The sequence below is a fragment of the Nothoprocta perdicaria genome, unplaced genomic scaffold (genome assembly GCF_003342845.1).
Source record: "Nothoprocta perdicaria isolate Ctin4 unplaced genomic scaffold, notPer1 scaffold_5, whole genome shotgun sequence".
NCBI classification, from domain to species: Eukaryota; Metazoa; Chordata; class Aves; order Tinamiformes; family Tinamidae; genus Nothoprocta; species Nothoprocta perdicaria.
Window position 1 is genome coordinate 6,290,238 of NW_020455754.1, and position 27,894 is coordinate 6,318,131.

Below are 27,894 nucleotides of genomic sequence, written 5' to 3' on the forward strand. Positions count from 1 at the left end.
CGTTCCCTTTTTGTAGGGCCCACAAATGCATCCTCTCTTATGGAAACCTCCTTCCCCTCCATACTCCATGGCAAGGAGATCATTCTTGCACATGCACTGCTCCCCAAAGATGCAACATCACCACTACCCAGGCAAGGAGCAATCGGTCAGGCTTCCCCCATGACATGGGTGGGTAACCTCCCGTTTCACCACTGCTCATGGCCCTCACACGTGTGSGATGGGAGAGCCAGAGAGCAGAGCTGAAGTTGACTCTTCTCAGCATGAGGGTCCCAGCGATTAGGCTGAGGAGCAGGGGCGCGTTTTAGGACGTGCATGGGCTGCAGACAAGCAGGATGATTCATCCTCGCCTGTCTGCAAGATGAGGTAGGCTCCATGAAGCTCTCTCCGCAGAGCTCCGGAGCGCCTTAACAACAGGCGTGCAGATAATAATAATAATGCTCTGTTTGTGAGCAATTAAAATATAGCTCCATTTAAGGGWGAGATATACAGCTTGGGATAAAGACTGTAGGATGTAAAAGTGACGCCAGCGTGTATTTTARGACCAAACAGCTGAACACGCAGGCGGGCTCTACCGCACTGCTCACTCGCCCAGCCCAACGGCCGCCTCGGAGAGGTGGGACCAGGTGCCAGGAGCAGTAGGACCAGCCTGCACCCCTCACCAGGCAGCAAAACCTCCGTCGTGGCCGCCTCCCTCAGGCATTTTGCTATTCTGAGGAGCAGCAGTTGTCAAAGGCACCGCTGAGGTTTGCCCCACCTTTGGTTTGGGGCCAAACCGGCAGGGTTTGGGGCTGGGAGGCTGGGAGTGCAGACAGGTTGGGATCTGCAGCGCCAGGCAAAGCTCCCAGTGCACCACAGAGCAAAGGGAAAGGCAGCAAGTGCCTGCCCTGTGCCAAGCTCTCTGGGAGATCCTAGATCCCAGCATTTTAATGTTTGGAAGAATACTAGGAATGGCCCTGCTGTGCTTTAGGAAGTAGTAAGACTTTCTGGGACAGTCAGCAACAAATGCAATAAAAGAGAAAAGTAGTTGGTATTTCCAAGCCATTACTGGCTGTTTGAGCCCAAACTGACGCACCTAAGGATCTCACTTGAGCTCACCTAAGGATGAGCCAYGGACAGGTAATGCTGCCAGTGCCAATCCCCTCCTCAAGAAACAAGAACTAAGGAGGAATACACTTGGAGACACAAACAAAGGACTTAAACACAGTCAGAGACCAGACCAGAGTCCCAGGGAAACCTACGAACAGAGATTGTGTGAAAAAGTGAAAAACAGTTCTAACCCTACAGAGGAAGGCTCTAAGCCAAAATTATGGCAAACAGCCCAAATACCRCCTGCTCCCTTCCCCTAAAGCCAGCAGCTAGATCCCTCCCTATAAGGCTCTCGCCATGCTGAGCTGCATGATCCTGCTGTTCAAACCATCACACTAGGAAAACCCGTGTCCCCTCACTGATATAACCCTGGACCTGGGCAATACAGAAGGCACATTTTTATACTGCCTTGCTGTACTGGCTGCAGATATTCCAGGGTCAGAGCTTTGTAAAACTGCCTTTTTGCACAGCACTTTTTCTAACAGCAGTGGCAAAGCTCCCTGCGTAGTTCAGACAGTAATTTAAGGTGACTCCACTGCTGGCCTGGCAGTGCTGGTGGGCGAGGAGCGGTTTGCACCCTGTGACAGCCGCTACCAGCACCAGCCTGCTTGATTACAGCACCTGCAAGCCTACAATCCTCCRTCCCCCAGGTTACATCCACCTCGTCCTTAAAAACAAGTGGGCAGATTTACCCATGTGAGCAAATTAGTGATCTCCAACAAGCCTTGAGCCAGACACCTCCAAGAGAAATAAGAACAGGCATGAAAATATGTAGACCAAGCTCAACCTAGCATGTTTTCAGAGCTAAGAAGTGGTTAACAAGCAGAAAGCAGTGGGTTGCTGGTAATTTTACAGCTGCTCCGTAGGAGACTTGGCAACCTGCTGTGTTTTTTAAGCGSCTGAAAGGCAGAAAATGGCTGTTTCTGCTGGGCACTCTCAAGGAAACGTGTGGTTTCCACCCCGGTGCAGTGCTAAAGGGGTGAGCAGGCCCAGGCAGGCTCAATGTGGCCACGCTGGCTCTGCKCGCAGAGCAGCAGCACTGCCAGAGCAGTCCGGAGCTGCCCTGGTTTCAGCATGAGGGCAAGCAGAGGGCCTAGCCTGGGATAGGAGAATTTCACGCCTAGCCCCAGTGTGGACTGGTTTCTTGTCAAGCTGAATGGACACCATTTGAAGCRTCAGATGGAGGTCATGACAAGGGGGACATTTTCTGAACTTTAACACGTGTCTTTACACGGTTTCACGTGGACACATACTGGAGAAAACACACTGGTAGAAGGGTTTTACTCCACAAGCAGACACCAGAACAGTGAGTTGTTACCACTTGTGTAAGAAAACAGCTGGAACACAAGCTCTCCCAACGCAACACTTCCTACTGCAAGCTCTTTATCAGCAAGCTTGATTTTGGGAGCAGGGGATCATAACAGCTCTAAAAGGTTGTGTTGTGGTTGCTAGTGGTATTGATCATTTTGTGGTGACAGGCTGAAGGACTCTTGGCTGATCTGCTGCAGTTTCCCCTGTTTTATTGTGTAGTTTGGAGAAATTAATTTCTCATTTCCGTCTGTTCCTTTGACAAATGTTATTTATCAACACCCAAAATTTAATTCTGAAGCAACTGTGAATACTGACAAGAACAACACAAGTGTAGCAAGACAGGCATTCTCTCCTGGAGAAACAGTCATGTTGCACAGTGTGCTTGGCCTCAGCCTCCTGCCTATCATCTGACCACCGTAGGAGATCTCCCAGTCTGATGCAAGCTGGAGGGGATTCAAAGAATCTCATACYGGAATTCAACAATAAGTAGATGTATTTTGAAAATGCAATTCCTACTCCTATCACACAGCTTTGGCGAAAACAAAAAGCACCTAACAGACATTGCTGCAGCATCAGAGATGAAAATCTACCGCCCAGGGGATTTAGTTTAAAGCAGTAGTTTAAATGTCCAAGGAATCCTAACACTAAAGACAAGCACCAGTGGGACAGGCCATCAATGAACAATGTGGCAGCAGCTCTGGAGCTCCCTTTTGCCTGGACAAGCCCTTCTCTTTGCCTGTCACTAAGGACAGCAGTGCACCGAGTGCAGCAAAGCTGCTTAGGAGAAGGGCAGCAAGTGCTGACTACCTATTGCTCCAAGGGCTCCTCTCCAGCTGCAAAAAAATCCCAAACAAGCTCACAACCCAGACTATCCCGCTTGTTTTTTCAGCCTCYGAGACAGGCACCTCTCCCAGGCACCAGCTTGTAGGGCTAACGCTCCCAAATCCCTTGAAGATGCTCGCTGCCTTCCCTCCTGGTTGCCATGGCGAGCAGTGACGGAGCCRGAACGGGGATAAAAGGAGGCGGCAGCGCGTTGGGAAGCACTGAGCTGGGAAGCCCTGAGCGGAGACRGGAGGGACCCGAGCGGTGGCAGGAGGGGAACCGGCCGTCACCTCGCGCTGCTCGCGCGCACCGGCGAGGGCAGGTAGGGAGCTCGACGGGGCTCTGCAAATGCTTAGTGACGGGCAACAAGGGTTTTGGTCTCCGTGTAAGATGAACAGTTAAAACAATCTTGAAGATGAAACGCTTCTTGAATGAATTAAAGGATGATGAGTTATGTTAAGGTAGAGAGGAAGAARGAGACCGGAGAAAATAAAAGAACTCAGTTTTGATGGAATTAACAGGAGAGCAACTACTATGTGCAGATTCTGCTCAAAACACTCAGCCGGGATGGAAAAATCAGCTCTGCAGAGACTGCCTCAGGGATCTAAMGGAGTGATGCACTAGAATAATTTGTGGCTGTTGCTAAACAGTAATTCATTAGTGGTCTCCGTGCCATTCCTGGAGGAGAACTTCATAATTATTATTCATATTTTTGTTCTTCCTTAAATGTATTGACATTTCATCAGTCTTCAAACTTCATAACTAAGATCATGAAATAACAGCATGAGATGCTGTAGGAACAGAAAGAATTGACACTTCATAAAGCAACAAGTTAGATGCTGAAAATGCAACAACTGCTTAAACCAGTGAAATAATCATTCACGGAGTTGGGAGACTCCACATTTCTTGCAAGGGAGAAGGAGGTGTTTGCATGGGGAGAGAGTTCCCAGCTCCCTCCTACCTTTTAGGCAGCCCGACTCCTACCATTACTTTCTCTCTGCAAAGGAAAATACATTTCCCGCATTCAAAAAAGGGAGGCTGTATTGACTGAGGAAAAAAAAAAAAAAAAAAAAAAGAAAACAGTAAAAAGTGTGAGCTTCTACATATGGAAATTATGGAAGCCCAGGTATTAGAAATGAAAATGCTAAGCGTGACAGGCACCTCAGCAGTTGAGTTTAATTTCCACAACCTCTTTGTGGGCTTATGTGTCTATAGTGAAATGGGGAGGTTTCCCAGCTGGTGCTCCTCAGGACCATGGTACCCTTCTGATAACGTTACAGAGCGGGTAGCAAAATACTCAGTTTCTGAAAGTTTGCTAGAAAGTATGAAGACAATTGTCACGAAGCTTTTCATCTGCAAGCATCTGGAATACTTGACTGTTCTCAAAATGCTTATTTTTTGAAATGTCATTCACAAAACCTGTGCAAAGAAATACATGACATTTCCAACATCTTGTTTGTTTTAGCTGCTACCTTGTTTCTGAAGCCTATACAGGTCCAGTCCAAAGGCTAATAAAGCCAGTGGAAAGATTTCATTGATTTCAGTGGCCTTTGACTGAGCCTGTACATGAATTAAGATACTCAGCCTCTCCCTGCTTCTGATTTCAGGGCCATGATGAACATCGAAGTCCACAACATCACTTACACCACTGCCACAGTCTCCTGGGCCACAAACAACCCCTGTCCGGAGAACTACTACCATGTCATGTACCGACCCAACTGGAACAGCGTCTTCGCTGGCTATTTACGCCAGAACTTCCACCGTGAGGAGCGAGTCCCCCACTCCCTCAGCTCCCTCATCCTCCACAGACTCACTCCATCCACTGTCTACATCCTCTGCATCACATGCAAGAACTCTTACCCCTCCAGCAATCACTGCACCACCTTCCATACTCCAGATAAAACCCAGGGGGGTTTTGGTGGCTCTAAGCATGAACCTACCACCTCCATGTGGATGGTGAGCAGCCTGCTGCTTCTTTGCTTTATAGCTATCTTGATGTATGGCTGCTTGCAATTCTGGTCTGCACGGTGCCACAGGGCTTCAAGACTGAAGCACTATGACACCAACTCGGAAGGAGAYGTGGGCGAACAGAGCAATTCGCTGGAAGGGTCTCTGAATAATGGACTAAAAGAGGAGCTTCTGGAAGTCCCCATGACAACTGTTCTAGTGAGGAGTTCCAGCTTCATGAGGGAGAGTCCATATAGGTCCCCCCAGTGCTTTTTTCCCYATAAAAACAGTGATGATAAAAAGGCTATCTTGCCACAGCATGGTCTTCAGTGACAGACAGATAAAGGGACCCCTTGCTTAGYAGTTTGGTTCGTGCTGCTCTTTTCCAGCTCTTGTCAACGTGACTGTCCATATGTCCACGGAGGGTATTTGTCCCAGTGTAGAACATGAGTTGGAGACATTAGCCACAAGGCGAAAGATTTTTGTCAAAGTACAAAAATATTCTCATTTATTGAGAGGATATAAAAAAATCCAAGGCAAATTATTGAGAACGGACAGGCTAAGCTGACTCTGTTGTCATTATCTTAATTGTATYGCTGCTGTAGATTTACTTCAGACTCATCAAGCTACCTGCACAAGAAACAAACTCCACCCAAGTAATTTCATACTTGAGTAACACTTCATTAGTATCCTGTGACCTCATAAAACCTTGTACAAACCATCATTGCAGACTTACAAAAGAGCTCGTTGTCAGTATTAATAGACTATATCTGCAAACAAATAGCTTAGCAATTCTCATTTTGAGCTACAAATTGGCTTCTGGAAGTAGYACCTTTCTCTGGGAAGAGCAGTACTGTAGAGCTCCAACTTTCTACTCTCTGCACATACAGAAAGATAAGACTTGGTGTCAGTGCCAACAACAAGCAGAGTGACACACTCTTCACGTACGGAGAAGAATATGGAAAGCTAATGCCAAACCACACTGAAGCTGCCTGTTGCATGCCCTTTGGTTTCACACAACAGTGTGACCGCATGCATTTGCRCCTGCTGCTGTGTCAGTGAAGCAGGTCTTGTATTTCCTTCTTCTTAAATAAATGCTTCCAACATCCATCCCTACTGACTACTGTGACTCATTTACTGACCTTGGATCCATAGAGGTAATAGGGCTGAACGTTGGCTGGCTTGTCCCGTTGGGGCTCCTGTGTGAATGGGATTGCAGTCCTCACAAACCTGCAGCAGGCGGGATGGAAGGGAAGGAAAACAGACCATACCTCATTAACTGTGTTTGGTACAGGGCTGGAATGATCTGCATTTGCAGGTTAATTAGCATGATCTAATGAGCTTCTTTTATCACCTGAGTCACATGAACTCATATGCAAGCTCCTGCCTCAATTTGCCAGTGATGTGAAACAGGTCAACTTAACTTGTAACAAAGCCATAATGATTCTATGGAAGGTGTTTTTTCTTCACAGTTGCAGYAGGCAACAAACATTTATACTAGTTTATACTCTACAGCTCTGCTGTAGAGTCACAACTCTTTAAATCATGCTAACCCAGACAAAGGAGAGCTGGTGGCAGGAGGCTTTGGTGTTGTTCTCACTGCCACTACTGTATCTCATAGGAAATGAAAATGTCACTGCAATGCATGCAAATTTTATATGGCAGGCTTAGTGTTTCTGAATGAAACATAAGGTCTCCATCTGCCCCTCACCTTGCCTTTCCTCTCTCACCTGTTGGTGGATCCATTGTAGCAGTAGTTGGGTAGAAAGTCAAAGTTGAGCTCCCAGAAGACATGAAGAGTGATGCGCCCATAGGGTGCGGAGACATTGTGGTTGGCCTCTCGGAACATGGCATCAAARCTGTCCAAAGTCATGTGCTTGCACAGCAACCTGTGAGTCAGGCGATTTATTTCCAAGAGCCACTCCAGCTCCTGCAGCACACAAAGCAGCAACGTGTTACTGAGATGACAACAGAAATAGTTGATTTAATTGCCAAGGGAATGATTTTTATATCTATACCCACACAGAACTTCCTATGTGTGACACAACTTTGATACCAGGTGAGGATGTAGCAAATGCTTAAGAGACAAGTTTAACTCAGTGGCCAAAGCCAATTGCACTTCTACTCAACAGGATCCTGGTCCACTATCTCCTAAGCCCACAAGCAGCAAAAATAATTTGTTCCCCGCTGAGCACTGGCTGGCTTTCACATCAGAAGCCCTGGAAGGTGGAAACTGGTAATTTTACACTACTTGACTCTGATACTCCTGTAATGTATCAAGGCAGCAACTCTTGCACACAGAGACAACAACGGGCAATGTCTCAGTCACCTGCATCCAGCAAGGGGAGTTAAAGTCAATATCCCCTCCTAGGTCACGGGATGCTACTACATGAACTTTGAAAAATCTAACTGCTTACTGTCACCTTATAATTTATTTCATGCTATAATAATAATGTGATTACAGATGGATAAATATTAGAGATTTAGTAGGATAAAGGGGAATATATGACCATCCTACTGTAAATGGACTCTCTTTGAGCAGAAGTTATTTGACTCTATATAAATTGCAGTGAATTAATCTCTCTATTCATACCCTCCTTTCAGTTAATCATGGTTCTTACCACTATAGATGTTAGGTCCTCGCTCTCAAAGCGGCTAATGGCTTGGTCTAATGATTTGTACATTGCGGCTGAGATACGCTGAGTTATAAGCCTATTTAGGTCAATYGACCTACCTAGCAACTGTGAAAAGAAGAAGATATTTGCATGTTAAATATAGGTGTGGAAAAGCTTTCAATAGACACAAATTACAAACATACTAATGTGCTTAAACATGAAAACAACGATGCAGACTCCCCTCTTGATTTTACCATTTCTAAAGAGAAAGGTGAGGGAAATGTGGAGACTAATTCACTTCCCTCTCAGCCACCAGGTCCTCCTGTGTATAGCATGCCAGAAACAAGTGAAATCATCCCCATTCCAACATCAGTCTTGATGGAACTCAGCACTAGGATGCTACCTGACACTGACGTTTGAAGCCAACAAAAAGAGAGACCAATAGCTTTGAATACGTAAAATTACTACTTGCACTGTACCTGGACATGCCTCTGCTTGAGTAGTGTCTCATAGCGGTTGGATGGCGGATATGGAATAATCACTCCATAATTCTTACATTCAGCCCGGAAACGTTTATCCAATAAAACACTGAAAAATGGAAACAGGAAAATGGAATCAAGCCTCAAAAGCTTTTCTCTGGATCTTTTCCAAATTTGCTCTCATCTTGCTTTTCGTCTTGCTCTGGGTGCCAAGAATTTTCACACATTGTAATGCCTATGTCTTCACTACTAAATACAAAACTGGAGTTGTTATCTGTGGACTGCCACACTGCAGTCTATCATTCTTCGCTTTTACAGATAAAACATCMAAAAAGATACAAGATTATGCTGAAAGATATCAGCTACTGGGATGTTTCCATGGGTATGATCTCTTTTTGAAAATCTGCTGGAACATTTTTCTTCTCTAACGCCGTAAGTGATCCAYGGAAAATATCCCTTGCAGACTGCAGAATGAACACAGATGAACTCTTTTGTCATATCTGCACGCAGCAGCTACTCCCCAAGGGGAACCTTTAGGTTAACTGTAATTTGAATGCAGCAATACCTCACTTATTAGCAGCAGTCAAGTTCTCCTACCTGCCAGCCATGGCTTTATAATAGGCAAAGATCTGATCTGCCAGCTTGTATACAAATTGATCAAAACACAAATTCACCTGGGGGAGAGAAAATAACAGACATTATGAGGGTGTCACCATCACAGAGCCTGTCCTTCCTACGCTTGCTTGCAAGACCAGTATTATTCAGTACAAAGGTCTAAATCTCCGCCTATCAGACCAACCCTTCCATGCTCCCAGTGTCTGACAGCTTCCAATGGGTCTCTCTGGGTAGGTCTAAGCTGAAGCCCTTAATCAGCAGGAAATTTTTGAACTTTTGATAACTTTTCAGAATATTATCTTCCCCTCCCCTACCCACATCTGTAATTAATTCCCKGAAGTGCTGGACTGTCAAACAGGACAGGATAAAGCCAGTAAGCTCACTTTCCACAGAGTAAACAAGAGGAGTACTTACCTCAGCTTCAATTTCATCATATAGGAACTGCTTTTTGAACTTAGTCAAGGCATAATAGGCGCTGTCATTATAGAGGTCCAGGGGGTACAGTACATACCTGAGGAGAAGATAGATTATCTCTTAATTTAATATAGGAGCATGCTAGCCACTGCACATGACTTGCTCTGAAGCAGAGAAGATGGCAAAAATTGGCTATTCTTTGCTTTCTCCCCTTCCACTTACTCCAGTCCCTTGAATCCTCCTTTGTGTTTCCTAGGTCAGCATTGTTGGAAGCAGCTCTAAATGATCTACATTTGTGCTGCGACTTGCTTAATCAAGGCCTGTTCTTTCTTTTGCATATAGGAAAAAAAAAGGTGTTTAGGTGCCTTAGCTAGGGTTCATGGCTTTTTGGTTGTACAGGCTATCCAACTAATGTATGAAGATGAAAGTATCACCARCTTATGTGCATACATGTCAACTGTTGGTTTATGATCAAAAAACATGTATTTCTACCCACTGGCTACCTCAAGGAAGTTGTTTTCCYCCAGCCTAATATTTCTCACTACCTTTCTGCAAAATATAATCCTAAGCCCCAGATAACACACGTCCATTACAGCACCACCAGCTCTTACTCCATCATGGAGGGCTCTTTGGTTTCCAGAATATGGTCCGTAAGGATCCAGGGCATGGACATCTCGATGGGAAACTGGATGCGGCGGCCCATGGTCAGCTCGAGGAAGAATTCCCGGAACCAGAGCTGGGACAGGTCGCAGCACTGCTGCAGCGCTTCTGAAAGCAGAGGACAGACATTACCACCCACGGGATGGACAAGGAGGGACGTGTTGAAAGAGGCAGCTCCTTCTGCCTCATATTTAATTGGTTTTGGATGTGAACCAGCTTTCAGGATATCAGCATTTTTAAACACACACCATGTCCATGTTGTCTCAGTATTTTGCAATAGAAAAAGAAACAAGAAATTGTCCTTTCTCAACGTAACTCGAGGAAGAGAATTTCAGTGGCCTGTCTGAAGCCACTCTAATAGATTTTTTCTGTGCCCAGTGACTCAGAGTTTGACTGGGGCAGAAAGAAAGCTCCAGTCCTAGAAACTAAACTACTACTTGTGGCATYTTTGCCATCATTTTGCCAGTCATCRCTGACTGATTCACATTSATCTAATGCTTATTATCTATCTACAAACATGCCTATACCAGTCAGAAACAGAACATTTGGAAAAATAAGGGAAAAATCTCCTGTGTATGATCTACATCATCTAAAGATGATCTACCTTTGCCGCCCTGTGCATGCAAGGTTTGGATTCAAGCCTCCCTCTGCCACAGTCTCACCACTGATGTTGAGAAGGTGGGTGAAGAAGAAGGACTGCTTGTGGAACTCCTCAATGGCCAGGACTATTGGTCCATCCAGGCTRCTCCTCAGTGTCTTCTTTGAGCCACTCTTGTCTGCTATGAGAGATTCCAGCATGGTCCGCACCATGTAGAGCTTTGGAAGGAAGCAGGCAGTTACTGCTCTTTAGTGATACATCACCACATGCTAGAAATAATTGCACCCTTGAAAAAAGGAGGCCTTGGAAACTACACAACAAAATAGRCACCAAAATAACACTTACCACATAAAACGTGAGTGAAGATTTTGTGAAAGAAACCATGGAAACAGCTGCTAACTCACAGGATAAGTGACTTTTACATGACTGTAAGGCCCTAAATACCTCGTGCAGGAGATGTGTATTTACATACCTGGGTACTTGATGGTCCTACTGCTCTCCGTGGGACTTTTATATCAAATCCACCTTTGGGATCCTTCTCGCCTCTCAGGCAAGGATCATTTGGAGGCTCTCGACCACCCTCCCAGTCACAGATTGTCTTTCGAATTGCCTGAAGGACACTGAAATGGGTGGGAGAGAATGGAAAGTTGTGCTCAAACTTGCTTTTAGTCCAAGGGGAAAATATTCACAGCTGTGCCCACATGAGAAGGGAAATATCTGAGGTGGGGATATACACTGTCTTTTTTTGGGAAATCACCCTAAAAAGTTRCCTTGGAAAGAGTTGCTGGCCAAGGTATATTGATTGATTGATTGTATACTATGAGTACAGGTAGTTCTAGCTGTGCAAAGTCAGACTTATTTGAACCCCGGGCTGTGCACTTATATAGTACAAATTCATTATACCAGGAAATACACCTGCTTTGCTTTACATTTAAGAATGACAGACTGACCTGATCAGGACGTTTTTCTTCTTCCTGACCGCCTGCCTCAGTGGCTCTCGTAGGGTTACCTGGGCAAAGTCCTGCAGAGCTGCATAGATGGTGTTACGGATGGCTTGGTTAAAAACACTCTCCATACGGCCCATCAACACTTGAAGACCTTTGATCATGGCAATTACCTGAAATGAAAATTTAAAAGAAAAAAAAATTGTGCTTCCTGTTATTTTCCTGGTATTAAAACTTGTACTTTCCTGGTATTAAAACTTGTACTTTCCTGGTATTAAAATAATTCTAGTGGAGTACCTTAGATGGAGTAATTAGGTGACTAATTTGTTTTTGATGTCAGCTGCTTTACAGCTCACGGCAAGCTGGGGATGGCATTATAACCATCAACTTTCTGCAAACAGCCCCCATCCTTTGGCAGGCTATGTTTCTACTCCTTGTTTCTTGGTATCTTTAATAATATGCAAGGCTGATAGTGTCAGCAAATTGCATGTGTTCAACACATATGTGCAGCTGCATGGCTTGCACGGGCATTTATYGGTATGCAGATAACAGAGTTTTCCATGTATAGTACTGCTTAGTGGACCTACGGCAATGATAATTCCCAGGAGGGAGAGAGCCACAAAAAATATGAAAATGTTCAAAGCCCTTCAGATTAGAAAGAAAAATGCATATATGATGGTCTCCAACAAGCAAGCTCRGAGGACTATTCCCACTGCTCATGGACAGCTAGATTGAGAGTCAACTGGTCTCAGAGACTACCTGAGGATCTATTCTGCTTGCACAGCACCCAAGCATTGCTCTGGACCTTCCTCCACAGCACACTTCTCGGAGAACCTAGATGCCTTTTTTGTTAGGACCCTGAATCCCACTTGGGGAATAATACAATTGCATTAAGAAAACACAAGGATTCACCTCTGTCTTTCACCAGCACATAAATAGAGCACAGAGGATCAGGAAGAGAGATGCTAGTGCTTTCATCACACACTGATACTGTGCTTCTATCCCAGCAGGAGCTCATAAGAACTTAATTTTCCCCTTAATTCTGGTTGCTTACAGGCCACAGGGAGTAGCAACCTGCTGAGCAAGGTGAGATACCCTTTCCTCCTCTTGGATGGGAAACTAGCACTTACTGATTCTTACTCGTTCCTAGTATTTTTCATGCTGAGTCAAAACTTTAAGTTACAATTTGTCAGGAACCTGCTCTGCCCAGAGCCCCCCTCACGTTGGTCCCTGCACACTCATAACAAGATCATTGGCTGTCTGTGTGAGTGCAAAACCTGGATAAAGGAAGGACTGTTATTTCTGCTTCAGAAGCAGGGGAGAATATAATCAGTGATTTTCCAAAGCATGAACTTCTCAGCTGCTGGTGGACACCTATAAAGAGGAGCTAACAGAAAACCTTTGAAATTTGTAGTCCAAAAACTTCAAAAACACCTTTAAAAATATGGCACTTTGTGCCTTATCCAAGTAACCTAGGTAGTTTGTGGCAAAGTACATGAAACTTTATCTCCATGCCACACTCTCAGTTATAACAGTACAGAGTAAGGCAGCAGCTGGCACCTACTTCCACAAAAGCAAACTTCTCTTCACTCGTGTAGTTGTAGCGGGTGGCTCTCTCATACTCTTCTGCTGTTCCTGGGCAATCTTTGTTACAGAACTTATCTGTGGGATGAACCAGCTTCCAAGARTACTGAAAAATGAAAAGAGACAGTTAATATCACAGTGAATAAAAAGCAGAGCTGGAAGGATTGAAAAGGGTACCATGCTAGCAAAACACTCCTTGGACATTGCTAAMGTTGTCTGGCATCCCTTTGGGATCAGAATGTGTGCTTCCTTCTGACTTTATTGCTGCTATACCAAAATGTTGGTTTGGGGCGACTTGCAGTCTGACAGTCACACTGGGCTCTTGACATTCGWAGACTGTTTTTCCCCACATCAGTGAGGGGAAAGGATGGTTCAGCTCTAGAGCGTGACACATCAAGCTCTCCTCTTCCATTTGGTAGAGAGTCTATGATTACCTGCCTGATTTTAGCATGTTTGTTAAAGGCTTAAAGYTGGTGGCATCAAACCAAGCTCATCTTTTCACATTCTGTGTTGAACACAGTGTTAAAATGTTGATGCTCACCTGGGAAAATCAGGATGTTAGCTATTTTGATGGACTCACCACTTCCATGACATGGGCACTCCACTTGGACAGCAGCTGCAGTCCCCGCAATGCAAGGTCAAAGAGCTCCCTGTATTCCTCGTCTGATTTTTGGCTGTCCAGTCCTGAGCCTGTGACCACCTGGAAAGCACCACATAAGGCCATGGACTCAGCAGCTCACTGCAAAGGCTTCCAGATACAATGAGCAAAAGGCTGTGACAGATCTTGCTCTTGGATACCAGCTGAAATGAATTCCATGTGATCAAGGTAAAACTGGGCAATGCACATAGCCTCTCTCAGGATAAGGGGCATAACTTGGCAAGACTCTTATTACCCAAGCAGACAACCTAATTTCTATAAGAAAAGGAGTCTGACTTTTAACCTTAGAGCAAATAACCGATTTCTTCATTCTGTTTTCTTATGGATTCCTCCATGGTGGTCTAGTGRTAATAAAGCCCTTGAGAACCCTTTACTGATTTAATAACAACATAAAAATGCCACAAAAAAAGGGCTGAGTACTCTAACAATTCATTAAAATAACAATGATGCATAAGGATGTTACAGTTTCAAAAACAGTCACAACCACATCAGAAGAGGCTCAGATATTCAATAAATGTCAAGAACAGAGCTTCCCTTGTGAATTTTCCTCCCGAGCCCTGGCTGATATTTCAGCATAACAGAAAAGATCCATCTGCAAAGCCACAGGTGTTCTGCCATCTGACTGATAACAAGTTTTAGTTGCCGTGATACTTCTTTATCTTATTTTAATTCAGCTGTGACCAAAGAGAAAAACTTTTGCAGYAGGTCTTCCAGTCCACGTGATCTTGCACCTGCAGGGGCTTTACATAACTTCCTTTTTATTGCTTTCTCAAGCAGCAATTTGTTCCACTTGTGTCTTTCTCTCCTCATTGCATATGTCCTTGGCAAACTATATTCCCACTGGACTTGCCCTCTTCCAGCCTAATCTATCCAGATTTCGGTGACTATTCACTGAACTTACCTCACTGTTGCTGTAGCGAGCGAGCTCCGAGATGAAGCGGATGTGGTCATCTCGGATCTGGACCATCTGCTCACAGATGTTGTACTGGGGACTTATGCTGCTCTGAGTGCACGTCCACCTGGGCAGAAAAGCAACGGTTTTCAGGGAYAGGACAAAGGGCTTAACTCGGACATCCTCAGGGACAAAACCTTGTGCTCAACTGCCCCCTTCACCTCAGCACGCTCAAAACATGTCACACTCAGGACAACTATGTGCAGCCTGTATCCTCTCTCTCAACCCACTTGTTTGTCAGACAAAGCAGATGTATGCGAGGTCTTCCAGATATGATATCTCATGTTACAGGGATGCTCACCTCACCTTTTGGCCAGAACATCTCTCCTCAGTCCACCCTGAGGGTTACTCTCCGTATCTCCATAGGGTTCACCTACTTGTCATGGACAGAGGTGCCTATTTTTCAGACCACTCTCTTGCAAACTTTCATAGAAGAAGAACAAACTGCAGAACCTCAGCATCACTTGGATCCTTTCTGGTAAACCTAAGGATAATTTGTCCCTTAGAGTTTATTCCTCTGGGCTTGCAAGGCCTGGGTCATGCTTCCTTCTAGAGCAGGAAAGGACTGCAAAGGAGAGCAAGGATGAAACTCCCACTCTTCTTTTTTTGTTGTTGTTGTTGTTCTGGCTCACATTACCAGCTCAGCTCAGCAAATAACCCTGAGTGTAAACAGCACAAAGAGATTACACTTGCATTTGCATYGAGCCACATGTACAGCATGGCAGTGTAATGGGGTCTTAGAGGGGAAGGCAGCACTCCCTGTCTGGTGGCATAGTCATCTGAAGAAGCGGTGAGAATAAGCACAAATGAGGTCTACTTAATTTAACATTTCCTCTTTCCCAGTTCTCTGCTAGCCACAGGTGTAGTTCCAGAACAGCTTCACCAAAATGCTTTGTGCAAACAAAAATCTGTCGCTGGGACTCTCTTGTTTTATTTTGTCTTCATAATGGTTTCAAGTGTTCAAACCTTGGTTTTTTTCTCCTTAAATAATTAGCCATCTTAAAATATATATTCTCCTGATCTGCATTGGATGTATAAAAAGGAGGTGAGAAATCTGCTTCTGATAAGAACTGTATTTCTATAGCTAACTGTGAAGTTCCTGCTGCCAATATTTGCGGTGGCAGAAGTTCCTGGAAATGCTGGACAACATTATCCCTCATGGAATCCAGCCTCCCGCAGTCCCATCACTCAACTCTTACCCGTTTCAACGTCCTGTGCTCCCACCAGACAATCGGCAGGTCACAGGAATGGCCAAGGCTGCGCCAGCCCTCCCTGCCACACACAATCTAGTCCACAGTACAGAAACAAAATGTCATGCAAGAAAAAAAAACAATTAATTCCGGTGTTCATGGAGACAGGGAAGGAAAGAAAGCAACAAAACCAGAACATTAGTAAGAAGTGGGGGTTATATGGAACCACCTTGGAAGGGTTAGTGGTGCTAGTCCCATGCAATTCGCTGAGAAAGCAAGCGAGTGAGGAAGAAACATCTGTTAGTAAGGTACAGCAAAGAGACTGGGTAGACAGATTTCAAGACAAACACTACAATTCTGGAAGAGATAAACAGCCCACAAGCTATCTTGGTTTGGAGATGAAAATATGAATGGAGCTGATGCACGTTTTGTTGAAATGTGCTTTTTTGGCGAAATTATTTACGACCAAAATATAACTTTTAGAACACGCTTCCTTTTTAAGCTGAGTTTCTAAAAATAAGTATTAAATTCAAATTTTGGGGAATATTTCAATTCAAAACATTTTTATTGGGAAGTTTTGCCATGTTACTTTCAAATCCTTTCAGGAAAAATCATCTGGCACTTTTCAACTGGCTTGCAGGAGGGCAGGAGAGGGCTCTTCCTGGCTGAGCGGCTCAGCGAGCAGAAAAGGAGGATCCTGCCGAGCAAAAGGGGAGGAGCGAGCAGAAGCGAGGTGATGAGACAGTATGTTATTTGCTACCCTGAGGAAGAGACAACTGGCAGACTGCTTCTCTGAAAAGATGGAGAGAACCAGCTGTCGCGTGGTGTGGTCCTACAGGTGCATCTTCGCTCGCTGAGGTCTCTAGGCTAAGATCAGTGACTACAGCCAGCCACAGCTCAGACACACTTTGCTCATGTGTCCTTTACAGTTTCAAATGCTGCTCCAAGACTCCAAACCTGAAACCAGTTCTTCTAGCAATAACTGACAAGTAAGCACAACTATAAAGACGAGTGGGGTTTCATACACGAGAGGCATGATCTGAATCAACACCTGCAAATTCACTTGAAAGGAGTGACAAACTGACTTGGRATCCAGATTGCAGAGCACTACTTGACACAACTACATCAATACTGAATTAAAGACTTTGTTTTTGCCCTTCTCATACAGTGTTCATCTATTTCCAGTGCATTCAACCCCCAGTTCAGCTCGAATTCCCACTGCCTTTTCCACAAAACCTTCCTGTGTGGGAGGTGTCAGAGGTAGACGAGATGGCCTGGCTGCTACACAGATAGATCCAGTGCTGTGTTCACGCTCTGGAGGATTTTGTCCCTCGGGTCAAAAATGTGGATTAAAATCTCTCCAGAGCAGGAACACGCGGCTCACACTCACACACACTGTGGCGCCGGATCATGCACACACCGCCAGCACCAGCCCTGGCGTTTTGCTCCACGTCCTGCACGCACGGGCACGGCGCCACATCCATAGGGCCACGTCCGCTCGGATCCCACTGCACGTGCACTTAGGGGCTGGTGGTGACAGCTCCCCATGCAGGGACACGTATGTAGGCACGTGCACAGGAAAGTGAGGGTACAGTGAGGCACCTACCCACAGGGACACACACAGGGAGCCACGCATGGACCTCACGCACACCAGAGAGGGAGACTTGCAACTCCCAAGCCTTCCAGGACACACACAGAAGCCAAGAGACATTACGGCAGGCACTCACTTGGATTTGTTCTCCTCATAGTGAGCACTGGTCTTAATGTATCTGGCCAGTTCTATCTGCATATCGCCGAATAAAGGAACCACCTGCAGCTGCTGGAAAAGAAAACAGAAATGGTTGAAACACGGCAGAGCGTGGCTTGGGCCATAGAGATCACGAGGGACTATGAAATGGCATCTTGAAGCCAAGAAGAGTGTCGGGCTCTTCAAAGTAAGTCAGAAAACTGGATGCAGGTTCATTTCACATCTAGAAGAGACTGAAAAATATCACAAGGGTTTTTATGCTAGGGCAATCATCCCTGCAGAGTGCTTTGCTGGGACCCTTGGACCTGCTGATGGGGCTCTACGGTGCACCTCAGAGAGAGAAGTGTCACACCATAAGCTGCTCTGGAGCCTGGACTTCCAGAGACATACAGCATCTTTCCCCACATGCTCTAACGTTATTTTGGCACTGAGGTTGCTAGCAATATGTCTTTAAACTTCCCAGTGAATAAAAAAAACACAGACAATTTCTGTTTGCATACAACATAGCTACACTCTCCCTTTACATCTCTGAGGGAATTCGATGCGAAATAAATTCTAAGCACACCAAACACACCTCAGATTTGACTGTTTCAGCTGTAAACAAAACTTAAATCAGAACTACCTACATTTTGGCACTTAAATATAAAGTTCCAGCTTCATATAAAAATCCAGGCCCAAAATTTCCAGAAGACAATGGTAAATTCACTATCCTATTATCACATGCTTCTTTTCTTAGACTTTTCTTTTCTTAGACTGGTTTGAGTGGAGAATTTGTAATGCTGTCAGCAGGAATTCACAGTGGCAGCTTTCATAAATAGTTTGATGAAGATGTTATTCATTTTCAGTACTCAGTCCTGGCCAGTCCATAGAAACATAGAAGGCACCAAGCATATGTCGTAGGAGATGTAGTTGGCYTTTTCTTATTGAGACCTGAGGGTGTGACGTGCTACCCACTGACTGAGTGAGACCACAACAGCTGCTGGAGAAGTGTGAATGGAAAAGAATCTGGAAAGGAAAAAATTCTGTGTAGTAGAGGATATTTCACCTGTCTGATTCTCTGATAGCCCGGAGCACTTTGCAACAAATCTGTTTAGATGCACCAGAGATGACCAGACTCTGCAGATTACAGCAAAGGCTTGATTTAAATTGAAGTGAAGAGTCAGATTAGCAGATCCAAACCAGGGAAAACTCATAAGGCTTTAGGGAGCAGCATGATAAATCTCCTCTGCAGAGCTGCAGGCCTAAGTAGTSTCTCCAGTGACTGGGCAGCATTCAACCATTTCATTATCTCCCCTCCACAACATTAAAGCAGGTGTCCGTAGCTCCCTAAACAGAAGTTTGAGTCTTGCTCTGAAAGTTGTCTCCAGAAAATGATGCAAATACCTGCACACAGTTACCCAGTCATTCAGAGCAAGGACGAAGGAACAGGCACATTAGCCTCTCCTGAAAGCAGCTCTCTGGACACAGGAGAACCTTTCTGCTCTCATCACACAGACCCAGAACATCACATATAAAATACAGGTCAGTACAAAAAGCAGAGGGGTATCTTGTACCCTTTTGCTACCACCGACAAAGTCTTTCAGGCTCATCAGCAATTCTCTCAGTAAAAGACAAAGCAGAGCAACTCTACTGAAAGAAAATGCAGGGGAAGAACAGCTCTGTGACCCACCTAAAATTGTCATCTTTCCACTTCCCCTAACAGAGAGCAAATGTTGTTAACATAGAAACTAGTCTTTCCATCTTAGGAGAAAGATTAACTCAGTGGGACTTCGCCAAGGTCAAGTCACTGGCAAAAGGACTCTGAAAGGAAAGCTCATACTCAGCAAGATTAAATAAAAATCCAAATTTGCTACATCTGGGAAGTTATTCTGCTATCCCCCACACTGTTCCATTATTCTTTGCTACCAATATATTTGTTCCTTGCCAGATCCCATCATGACACCTTGGACTGAAAGGGGCAAAATCTGAGATGCCTTCTAGACTCAACCTGAGCATACAAGCAGCAGAAAGGAGATGTAATTCCAGTTTGCAAATCCAGATCAGGAGGTGCTGGCACTGCATGAAGGCAGAGACAGTGAGCTAGATCTCAGCCTGGCTCCTTCTGCTGCTCATGACTAGTCTCTCAGACACATCAGACTTCAGGAGGAAGAAGAAAGTTTGTCCAAATGCTTTCACCAAACCACCAAATGAGCTTTTGAGGAACATACTATACGTAGTGGAAGTTTCACTCCCCAAGAAGCTTTTCCTGTCCTATAAAGACCACCATTTACACAAGAAATAAGACAGACAGATAAAATGTCTGACCAGCTGTGTCCTTTGGCATGTCAGCTCAAGAGCGAGGGCAAACAAAAGGGACTGCAACAACAAACCATACAAACCTCAACAAATCCAATCAGGATCTCTAGTGGCTTGAAAGTATGATGCTCGTGAAGAGATTGCCTCAACCCGACTGAAAAAGCATGCCCACAGCTAAAACAGGCCGCCAATCTAGCACACCCTTCCCTCATCCACAAAGCAGACCTCCCRTGTGCCATCCCTTGCTCCCCCACAGCATCGATCTTTACCCTTCAGCAGGAAACGTGCAAAGTCCACACAACTGCAGCCAGCTGCTGAGCAAGGAGCACAGAGCCCTCAGCTCCCATCATCTCCCCATGTCCCGCAAGGAGCAAATCCAGTCCTGGGTGCTGCTCATGTGCCCACAGCCTCGCTTGGCACCATAGGTCAAGATCCRTTGTCTCACCTCTCTGTGGCTCTGTGCTCATTCAGACTTATAGCAGCTCTACTCATTATCTAGTCTAGATAATTTCTAGATGCTTTGGTCTTTTGGAACTGTGAGTGATTCACATGATACAGTTTTGGCAGCAAGTGCAAGTGATGTTAGTCACTAATTCATTGGTCTGCAGTAAGCTCCARCCTCACCCAGACAGGTCACTGACCTTGAAGAATTTGTCTATTTTGCTAAGGTTGATTCTCTTCTTGGCATCCAATTTGTAAATGTTGCTGACGTTCCCATCCATTAGGTATAGACCAAATCCCATCACCTAGAGAAGAAGGAATGGTTTTACTAGGATGAAGTCAGCAACGCAGGCCAAGTTCTTCACGTAGCGCGAGAAACCACTATTTCAGGATCCTGTGACAGGTGACACTGATGAGAAGAATATATAAAGTGTACACATTTCTGCAAGGCTGTATGAGGGGGAAGACAGAGGACAGAGGGTGGATCTGTTTTTTTCTGTGCAAAAATATATGATGCACACTTCGGTAATTTGCTTCTCCTCTCTCCCACATAAAAACAACCCCAAAGCTTCCCCACCCATACTGAAAAGGCAAATATTTGCTTCTAGAGAACCAAAAACATTAAAAATATTCTTATGTCTTTGTTTTTCTCCTTTATTTCAGTACAAATCATTATAAATACTAACATAACCATATTATCCTTCAGAGATCTTTAGATTACTCATACTGTGATAATGAGGTTCTTAGGGAAAGAGGTGGCCAAGTAGTTGACTTACAGTAAGGACACACATACAAAACAAGCAGATATTTTGGTATGCTCATCTTGAGGGTTCTCAARAGACTTAAGGAAAGAAAATGAAGAGAAACAGAGTACTGGGAAGGTACTTCATCTTACTAAAACAGAAGAGAAACTACCTAAACATCCAGCTCCATCAGCACATAAGAATCTCACCTTTAAGAGCATGTGTTTCTCACTGGGGGTGAGATACATCTTGTTTTCATAGTAATCCACACAGATGTTGACAATATCAGCTAGCAACTCCTCATAGCCTGGGATAACCTCTAGCTGCTGGTGCAGACACTAAAACATCAACAGGGATCACATTATCCACATGGACAGAGGAACAGCAGGAGCCAAAGGGAAAATATTTGAAGAACATATTTTGAAGAATATAATGATRATTCCTAACTCACTAGGCCATAACAAAGGCAAAGGAAATACTTTGTGTGCTTTTCTTAATAAGACTGACCCTATTGTAAARCCTTCCTTCTCCAGGACAGCGCTCTCTTTTAGCCCAACATCAGACAGTGAGAGGAGAATAAAGGGTTGACCTCCAAAAGAGACTTTCTGACTGTTTCCTGTCTCTGTGCAATACTCCACCTAATTAGCACAAGCTATAGGGCCTTGTGAGTGGTGGAGGCATGTGAAGAGTCCTGATGTCYCATCTGTAGTCCATGCACAAGTCAAAGAGACAGACTCTTCTAACTCTCAGTCCTCCCTATCTCGCCTGCATGTCATATCCTTTTCTCATTCATGCTGGATGGATTTCCATCAGAAAACAATGGAAAAGTGGAAATGTCCTGAGAGCTCTTTTGATATCTTTTAGACCTTTCCCCTTGTCCTGACAAAAGGAGATCTCCAAAAATAATCAGAATGATTCATTAGAKGGAGGCATTGCTACAGTTTTATACAGCCAGATTCAAAGCCCATCAGAGTCAGTGGAAACGACCAATAATGAACAAGGTGGCTATGGCCACAATTCAATTGGAAGTGCTCTAAGCCTTGGCAAACTCATTGTCTCTCTCTACCTGTGGAAGTACTAACTGGTTGAACAGTACATGAAGCACAAAGGGACCTGCCTGTGTGATGCGGTTGTGGTTTGCCAAGAACATGGAGAGATTCTGGGACTCCTGGATGGACTGTGGGTCTGCCATCTTCCTCAGAAACTGGGCAGCTCTGGAARGGAGAAATCCATCATCACCAAAGGTCTCTCACTCAACATGAGGCTCACACCACCCAACTTCTTTGAGTTCACCTGCAGCTGCAGCACAGCAGCCTCCATGACCCCCTGCAGTAAAGCTCTGTTCTTTTTGTCATTTCTCAGATAGAGAACTGAAACAGAGAGGCTCTGCAATTTCCCTAAATTCACCAAGAGAACCTACTGCAGAGCAGAAACCCAAACTAAAGCCTCTGCATCTGCCTGTCCTCACTGCAGGATCAATGCTCCCTTGCAAACCAGAAATAGTGTTTCCCCACCTCCAGACTATTAACGAAATTGTCATCTGGGCTGCTTGTCCCCTTTTCACCTTTTGTATGCAGAGTGATCATTTTTGACACTGCACTTCATGTTCTTCAGCTCATCCAGGACAGCAAACATGTTGATGAACTTCCCCAGCGTCAGGAGATAGGCCTCAGAGACAAAGTCCTTCCTTCTCTCAGCGTGGCACAGGCGCTTCACCTCGCTGCAGAACCGCTCAATGGCCTTGCGCTGCAAAAGAGAGTTTTCCAGCTCAGCAAGGGCTCTAGGCAGGCATGACAGAAACCCAGCTCACAGCTGCTCAGCAGMGAGCGTGACAGGCAACAGCCACAGCACCAGTGGGAAACCCCCCACCCGCCCAGGGCCTTCTTCATTTAACTAACAGGCTTTTCTTATGGGGAGACAGGCACCAGCTCCACTCTCCACTGTTGGCCTGAAATAAGGCAGTGTTACAAATCATCAGACTGACTTTCGGCAGGGAAATAGCTGGCCACATCCACCAAGAAACACTCATTGAAGGAAAGCAGAAGCAGGTAGCACCCTTTGGCTCCGTGCAATGGAGGCTCTGGTCTTCCACAAGCCTCAGCACTGAGGTGTGCTCATTGCTGACTGAAACAGAGACTACAGACAAGACCTTGGGACCAGGCAAGTGACACGCGGCACAGATGTTGCTTTGAGCAGACCTTATGTATCTGCTGGCTGCTGCAAGGAAGTCCTACCAAGAAGAGGCTGGATAAGATAACACAAAAGTAACAAATTGTTCCTGCTTCCCTCCTTGGTGACTTACCTGAAAATACATGAACTTCATAAGCTTAGTGACTTCTGGCTCCAGGACTTCCACTGTTTTCTCATAAATCTCCACTCGGTTTGGCTGTTCATTACATTTCACCTGAAATGCAAAGAAAAATGATTGTGTCAGCATGAGCATTTCTAACACCATTGTGGGCCTACAGTGACCATCATCTTCTGTTTATTTCACAGTGCATATGGTATCCATTTGAGGACACCAGAAGGATCGGAGAAGAACCTTCTTTTCATGGCAACAGGTGATGGGAGAAGGGGTTATTTGTCAGATGTGAAATTCTCTCCATGCATTGTCAATAGGCATGAGCCTGACTGTGAGAAGTGATGTCTTCTAAAGCATTTGACTGGGGTAAAGTATATAAAAGGGGTTTGGACTTGCTACYATGATATGGTGATGTTAGCTTATTAGGTCATAAATTTTTCAAAGACTTTGTTTTGGAAAAGGCACGTTGCACCATGCTATGGATATACAATGGTCCTGCTGGCATGATTCTAGTTATGCTGCAGAACTGCTAAAGATCACTGGACATGTATGTGGCCAGCAGCAATGAAATAAGTCACTTCTATACTGCAGTCCTTGGAAGCGAAATATAAGGAAAGACTTATCCAATTACTATTCACTTCACTTCCAAATGGTGACTTGGGAGTCCTAAAAATCCTATTATCAATTTTTTAGGGGAAACCGTACTGTTCCAGGCAATGTTTCCTGCTCCTATACAGGGTGTTTTTGTATCCAGACATTGCTGATATAAGACTGTGATGGGTCTGACAGAGCTTGGTGTAACTTTAGAGCCCTGCAGTGGACCCACAGTGCACAAGGGGGTGAATCAGCTGGCTTTACATGTGGGGACATGCAAGAGCAGCTGTAAAACTGTGTTCACCCCACCCCTGCAGTGGGGAATCTAGTGATCCTGGTTAGGAATTCCACACTGTAGTTAGATAATATTGATGAGGAGGAATATGCAGCTGAAAGTGGCTCCATGGTATGGGGATGACTCATACAGTTATAGGCACAGCTCTGCTCTTCTTCTATAAAACAACATTTCTTCATGCAGCACGCAGGGTCTACACGTAACCGAATGGGACACCAAGCTGCCATGGTTGGGGGTTAGAAAAGGCATCCCTAGGAGCTGTATCCTAGTCCTCCATGGCAAAGTGCAGAAGACACGCTCGTTCCAAGAGCATATTTTCCAAATCTGTGAATGAACACTCCAAAGCTAACACCTTAGTGCCAGCTCAGCTAAAGTCTGCTTCCTGCTAGTGTGACCAACAGAAGCAATAGCAGCACAGCAACAAATATAAATAGGGGATAAGCAAATAGCCAATCAGTGGCAGAAATCTGCCCTTGCCTGGGTCTCATGGGACCATTAGCAGAATATAACCTGAGGGGAACTGAGGTTTGACCTTTCCTGGGTAATCACAAACATCAGCACTGTCAGCCATGTGGAAAAATCTTTTCCTGGCTCCCTGGGACCACTGCAGATSCTTTTATCACTAGGGTTAATGCAAACACACTGTAGCTACCCTACCGTGCTGCTAGTCTGCACTTGTACAGTGATCCAGTGTGTGTGACAAGCTTAGAGCTGCAGCCTGAATCACAAATTCATCAGGCCATGTGGGCAACCTTACTCATGCTTGTAGGTGTTTGCAGGATGAAGACACAAAAATTCAAGCTGCAGAGAAAAGGGCTTTCAAACAGCTGAGAACAGAACTAGCAGCAGAGGAGAAGGATGCAATTAAAACATGCTGATAAAACTTGGGAGTACATCGAGAGTTTCAGGCCCATCAGCAAAGAAGGTCATTCAGAGGACACCTGGCTGGAAAGCAGATGTTCTCCTCTCAAAGAATTTTCCTGACATATCAACGTGTTCCTTCACATACACTAGCACAGAAATAATGACATTGCTTTAAGTAAAGCAAAGGCTATCTGTTCTCTGGACAGAGAAGTAGATAAAGAGCCAAATGACAAAACTCAACCCAAGTAACGAGCTGGACCAGAGCAGTGCTCAGCTGAGCCCTGTTAGCAACAGGTACAGCTGGGCTGCAGTTACATCAGGTGTGAATGCCTTGGGGAACAGAGGAGGGGCTGAAGGAACCAGGAAATATATTTAAGGCAGTCAGCTCCATAGAGCTGCTTCCTTTGGGACTAGCATGGCTTAGGTAAGAGGATGTGTCAAGCTGTGTTGGGGTTGGAGCAATTCATATATGTTTAGTAGCTCTCATATATGTGAGTGTGTAGAGGAGGTGTCATCTGCTAGGGCAGGTGTATAGATTTATTTTTACTACTACTACTACTGTTTACTCTTGAGATTGGTGGCTGAGGCTCTTGTTGGGGAAGAGCAGTTTGAAGACTTGGGGTTCTCTCCTTTCAACCTTTCCTTCCGCTTCTGTCTTCTTATTTCTGTTTCCAGCCCAAGCTAACCCAAGGTAAAGGCAAAGCTAGCTGCCCTGGGGAGGGAGCAGGTACCTGAGGGATGGCTCGGGAGCAGCTCCTCCACGTGTAGAGCATCACAGCGTACTCATGGCCCTCCTCCAGCATTTCATTCTGAAAGGCACACAGGGGCGTTGCTGCAGCAGGGCTCGTGCCCGTGGCCACGGCGGCACCGCGCTGCCCAGGGACTCACCATGCTGGAGTGCACTGTCGCCTGCTCGATGTACCTGGCGATGCCCGTCACAAAGGCATTTCTGTCTTCAAAGTTGGTGTCAAAATTAGCCTGTGGGTGCAACAGAGAAATAGGGATCAAAACACTGCTAGTTTGTTTCCCTGCCATGAACAAATGGGAGCTTTTGCTCAAGGAATTTCAGTATATCCTCCCTTTGCACAACCTGTCCTCCCAGAAAACCCCCAAATAACTGTAGACAGGAGCAGGCAATGAAAAAATGGAGATGCTGGAAATCACTGGATCTCTAGGTCTGATGTTAATTCCTTTTTGCATGTGTGCAATGCTGTGAATCACACATTTTTGTAAGAGGAAATCCTTCAGGTTATACTTGTGAAAACACAGCGATCAAGACTGACAAGCCCTTGTAAAATCAAGCTAAGCCAGGTGGGGATTGGTTATAAGGAATTGCAGCTGTATGAAACAGCAAACCTCTAGTGAATATGCTAAAGATATTTGTCCATTAACTCAGACAGATGCAGCCTCATTAATTTCTATTTATTCTCTGGCTGCTATGGGAAGACCACATCCTGTCAGCAGGAATTGCAAAGAATAAACACAAAGAAAGGGCAGGGAAAGAGATGTCTGCAAAATATAAATATGAAAGTCAGCATCCCATGCAGATGTTACTATCAGCACTAGTGTTGCTCCTGCAAACAGATATTTTGAGAGGAAAAATGTTTTGGAAACTGAGTTAACTGTTTGGAGTACGGATGTGGGAATAGRAAAGTGCAAAGCAACGAAGGGGAGGAAGAAGAGCTACTGCTCTGCCATAGTTGCCCATTCCCGTGGCTTGGCAATTCCCACAGAGAACTGCGGGCCAGAATGCACACAGGTCTCGGATGCTCAGAGTTGCCCTGGGCAATGTCATCAACACCACAGAAAGCTGAGTCAACTCAGTATCTGATTTCTTCAGTACCCTCCAGCTTCTGATGCTGGGAGCATAGACCCATGGCCATGAGGCTGTTTTTCCTAGTGCCTCAAGGACATCCTATGTGAGATAAAAGCTAAGCCTACATATGCATTTATTTCTCTCCTTTCATCAGGAGAGAGAGCTAAATACAAACTAAGTACGATGTGAAAACAGGCTCTGCATCCAGTTTGAGCTAGGTTTCTAGGCTCAACTATGTGCACATGATTGTGGCCCTGAAATGAGTGTGCCAAAAGGCAGTGCTCTGAGCTCCTCACARGATTCAGGCCAACAGTAAAAATCATTTGGTGAAGAGAGAGGCTAAAGTGATATCAAGATTTTCCAGGGAGAGATGAAATTTGAACAGTTCGGAAATGCTTTTGGGTCTGATAACCTGCAAAAATGCTAATGCTACTGAACAAGTCCATGGTCCGACCTGGTGAAAGGGATACTGTAATTTCAGGAGCTTGAGTGCATGGCAAGGCAATCACTGTACGGGTTTATTTATACCCTGCTGTGGCTAAGTCGTGAAGACAGGAGTGGCAGGACAGAGAAAGTAACCCCATATTATATTTAACCCTGGGTGTAGTCTATAGGCCAGGGCGTGGTGGCCAAGCAGTTGAGGCATCCCACTGCGGATCCAAAAGCAGCAGTTTGAGCCTTGCCTTGGGGTCAGGCCAAGCTTTGCTAGGTCAGTGCAGCTGCAACTAAATCTGTGGTAGCTCAGAGCAGAGAAGTGATTCTAGCTGCTGCTCTCCCTTTCATGCTGTTGGCCGCTGAAACTGGCAGCTCCACCGTGCTAACGGCATAGCCCAGCCAGACTYGGGCAGAACTTCATTTTGACCTACATAGAAGATGCAGGCACTACCATAAAAAGAAACCACTGAAATACGTGCATTATAAA

General features: G+C 45.1%; 2 protein-coding genes across 2 annotated transcripts in view; one reads left to right on the forward strand and one right to left on the reverse strand.

Moving 5' to 3' along the window:
* The window catches only part of CYFIP2 (cytoplasmic FMR1 interacting protein 2), a 51,054-nt gene that overhangs the window by 16,855 nt on the left and 6,305 nt on the right, over window positions 1-27,894 (reverse strand). Inside the window, exons 4-24 of the mRNA XM_026047414.1 lie at window positions 26,045-26,134; window positions 25,888-25,965; window positions 23,404-23,505; window positions 22,666-22,847; window positions 22,219-22,315; window positions 21,311-21,439; window positions 20,559-20,663; window positions 17,603-17,694; window positions 14,635-14,752; window positions 13,656-13,775; window positions 13,056-13,181; window positions 11,498-11,664; window positions 11,020-11,167; window positions 10,612-10,765; window positions 9,901-10,057; window positions 9,290-9,386; window positions 8,858-8,934; window positions 8,261-8,369; window positions 7,788-7,907; window positions 6,897-7,096; window positions 6,309-6,396 (exon numbers count right to left, since the gene is read on the reverse strand). Of these exons, the coding sequence (XP_025903199.1) occupies window positions 6,309-6,396; window positions 6,897-7,096; window positions 7,788-7,907; window positions 8,261-8,369; window positions 8,858-8,934; window positions 9,290-9,386; window positions 9,901-10,057; window positions 10,612-10,765; window positions 11,020-11,167; window positions 11,498-11,664; window positions 13,056-13,181; window positions 13,656-13,775; window positions 14,635-14,752; window positions 17,603-17,694; window positions 20,559-20,663; window positions 21,311-21,439; window positions 22,219-22,315; window positions 22,666-22,847; window positions 23,404-23,505; window positions 25,888-25,965; window positions 26,045-26,134 (2,556 nt within the window). The remainder of the gene's footprint in view (window positions 1-6,308; window positions 6,397-6,896; window positions 7,097-7,787; window positions 7,908-8,260; window positions 8,370-8,857; window positions 8,935-9,289; window positions 9,387-9,900; window positions 10,058-10,611; window positions 10,766-11,019; window positions 11,168-11,497; window positions 11,665-13,055; window positions 13,182-13,655; window positions 13,776-14,634; window positions 14,753-17,602; window positions 17,695-20,558; window positions 20,664-21,310; window positions 21,440-22,218; window positions 22,316-22,665; window positions 22,848-23,403; window positions 23,506-25,887; window positions 25,966-26,044; window positions 26,135-27,894) is intronic.
* On the forward strand, window positions 3,494-6,123 carry FNDC9 (fibronectin type III domain containing 9). Its single transcript, XM_026047416.1, has 2 exons — window positions 3,494-3,541; window positions 4,827-6,123. The coding sequence occupies exon 2, from the start codon at window positions 4,831-4,833 to the stop codon at window positions 5,497-5,499; it is 669 nt and encodes a 222-aa protein (XP_025903201.1). The 5' UTR covers window positions 3,494-3,541; window positions 4,827-4,830; the 3' UTR covers window positions 5,500-6,123.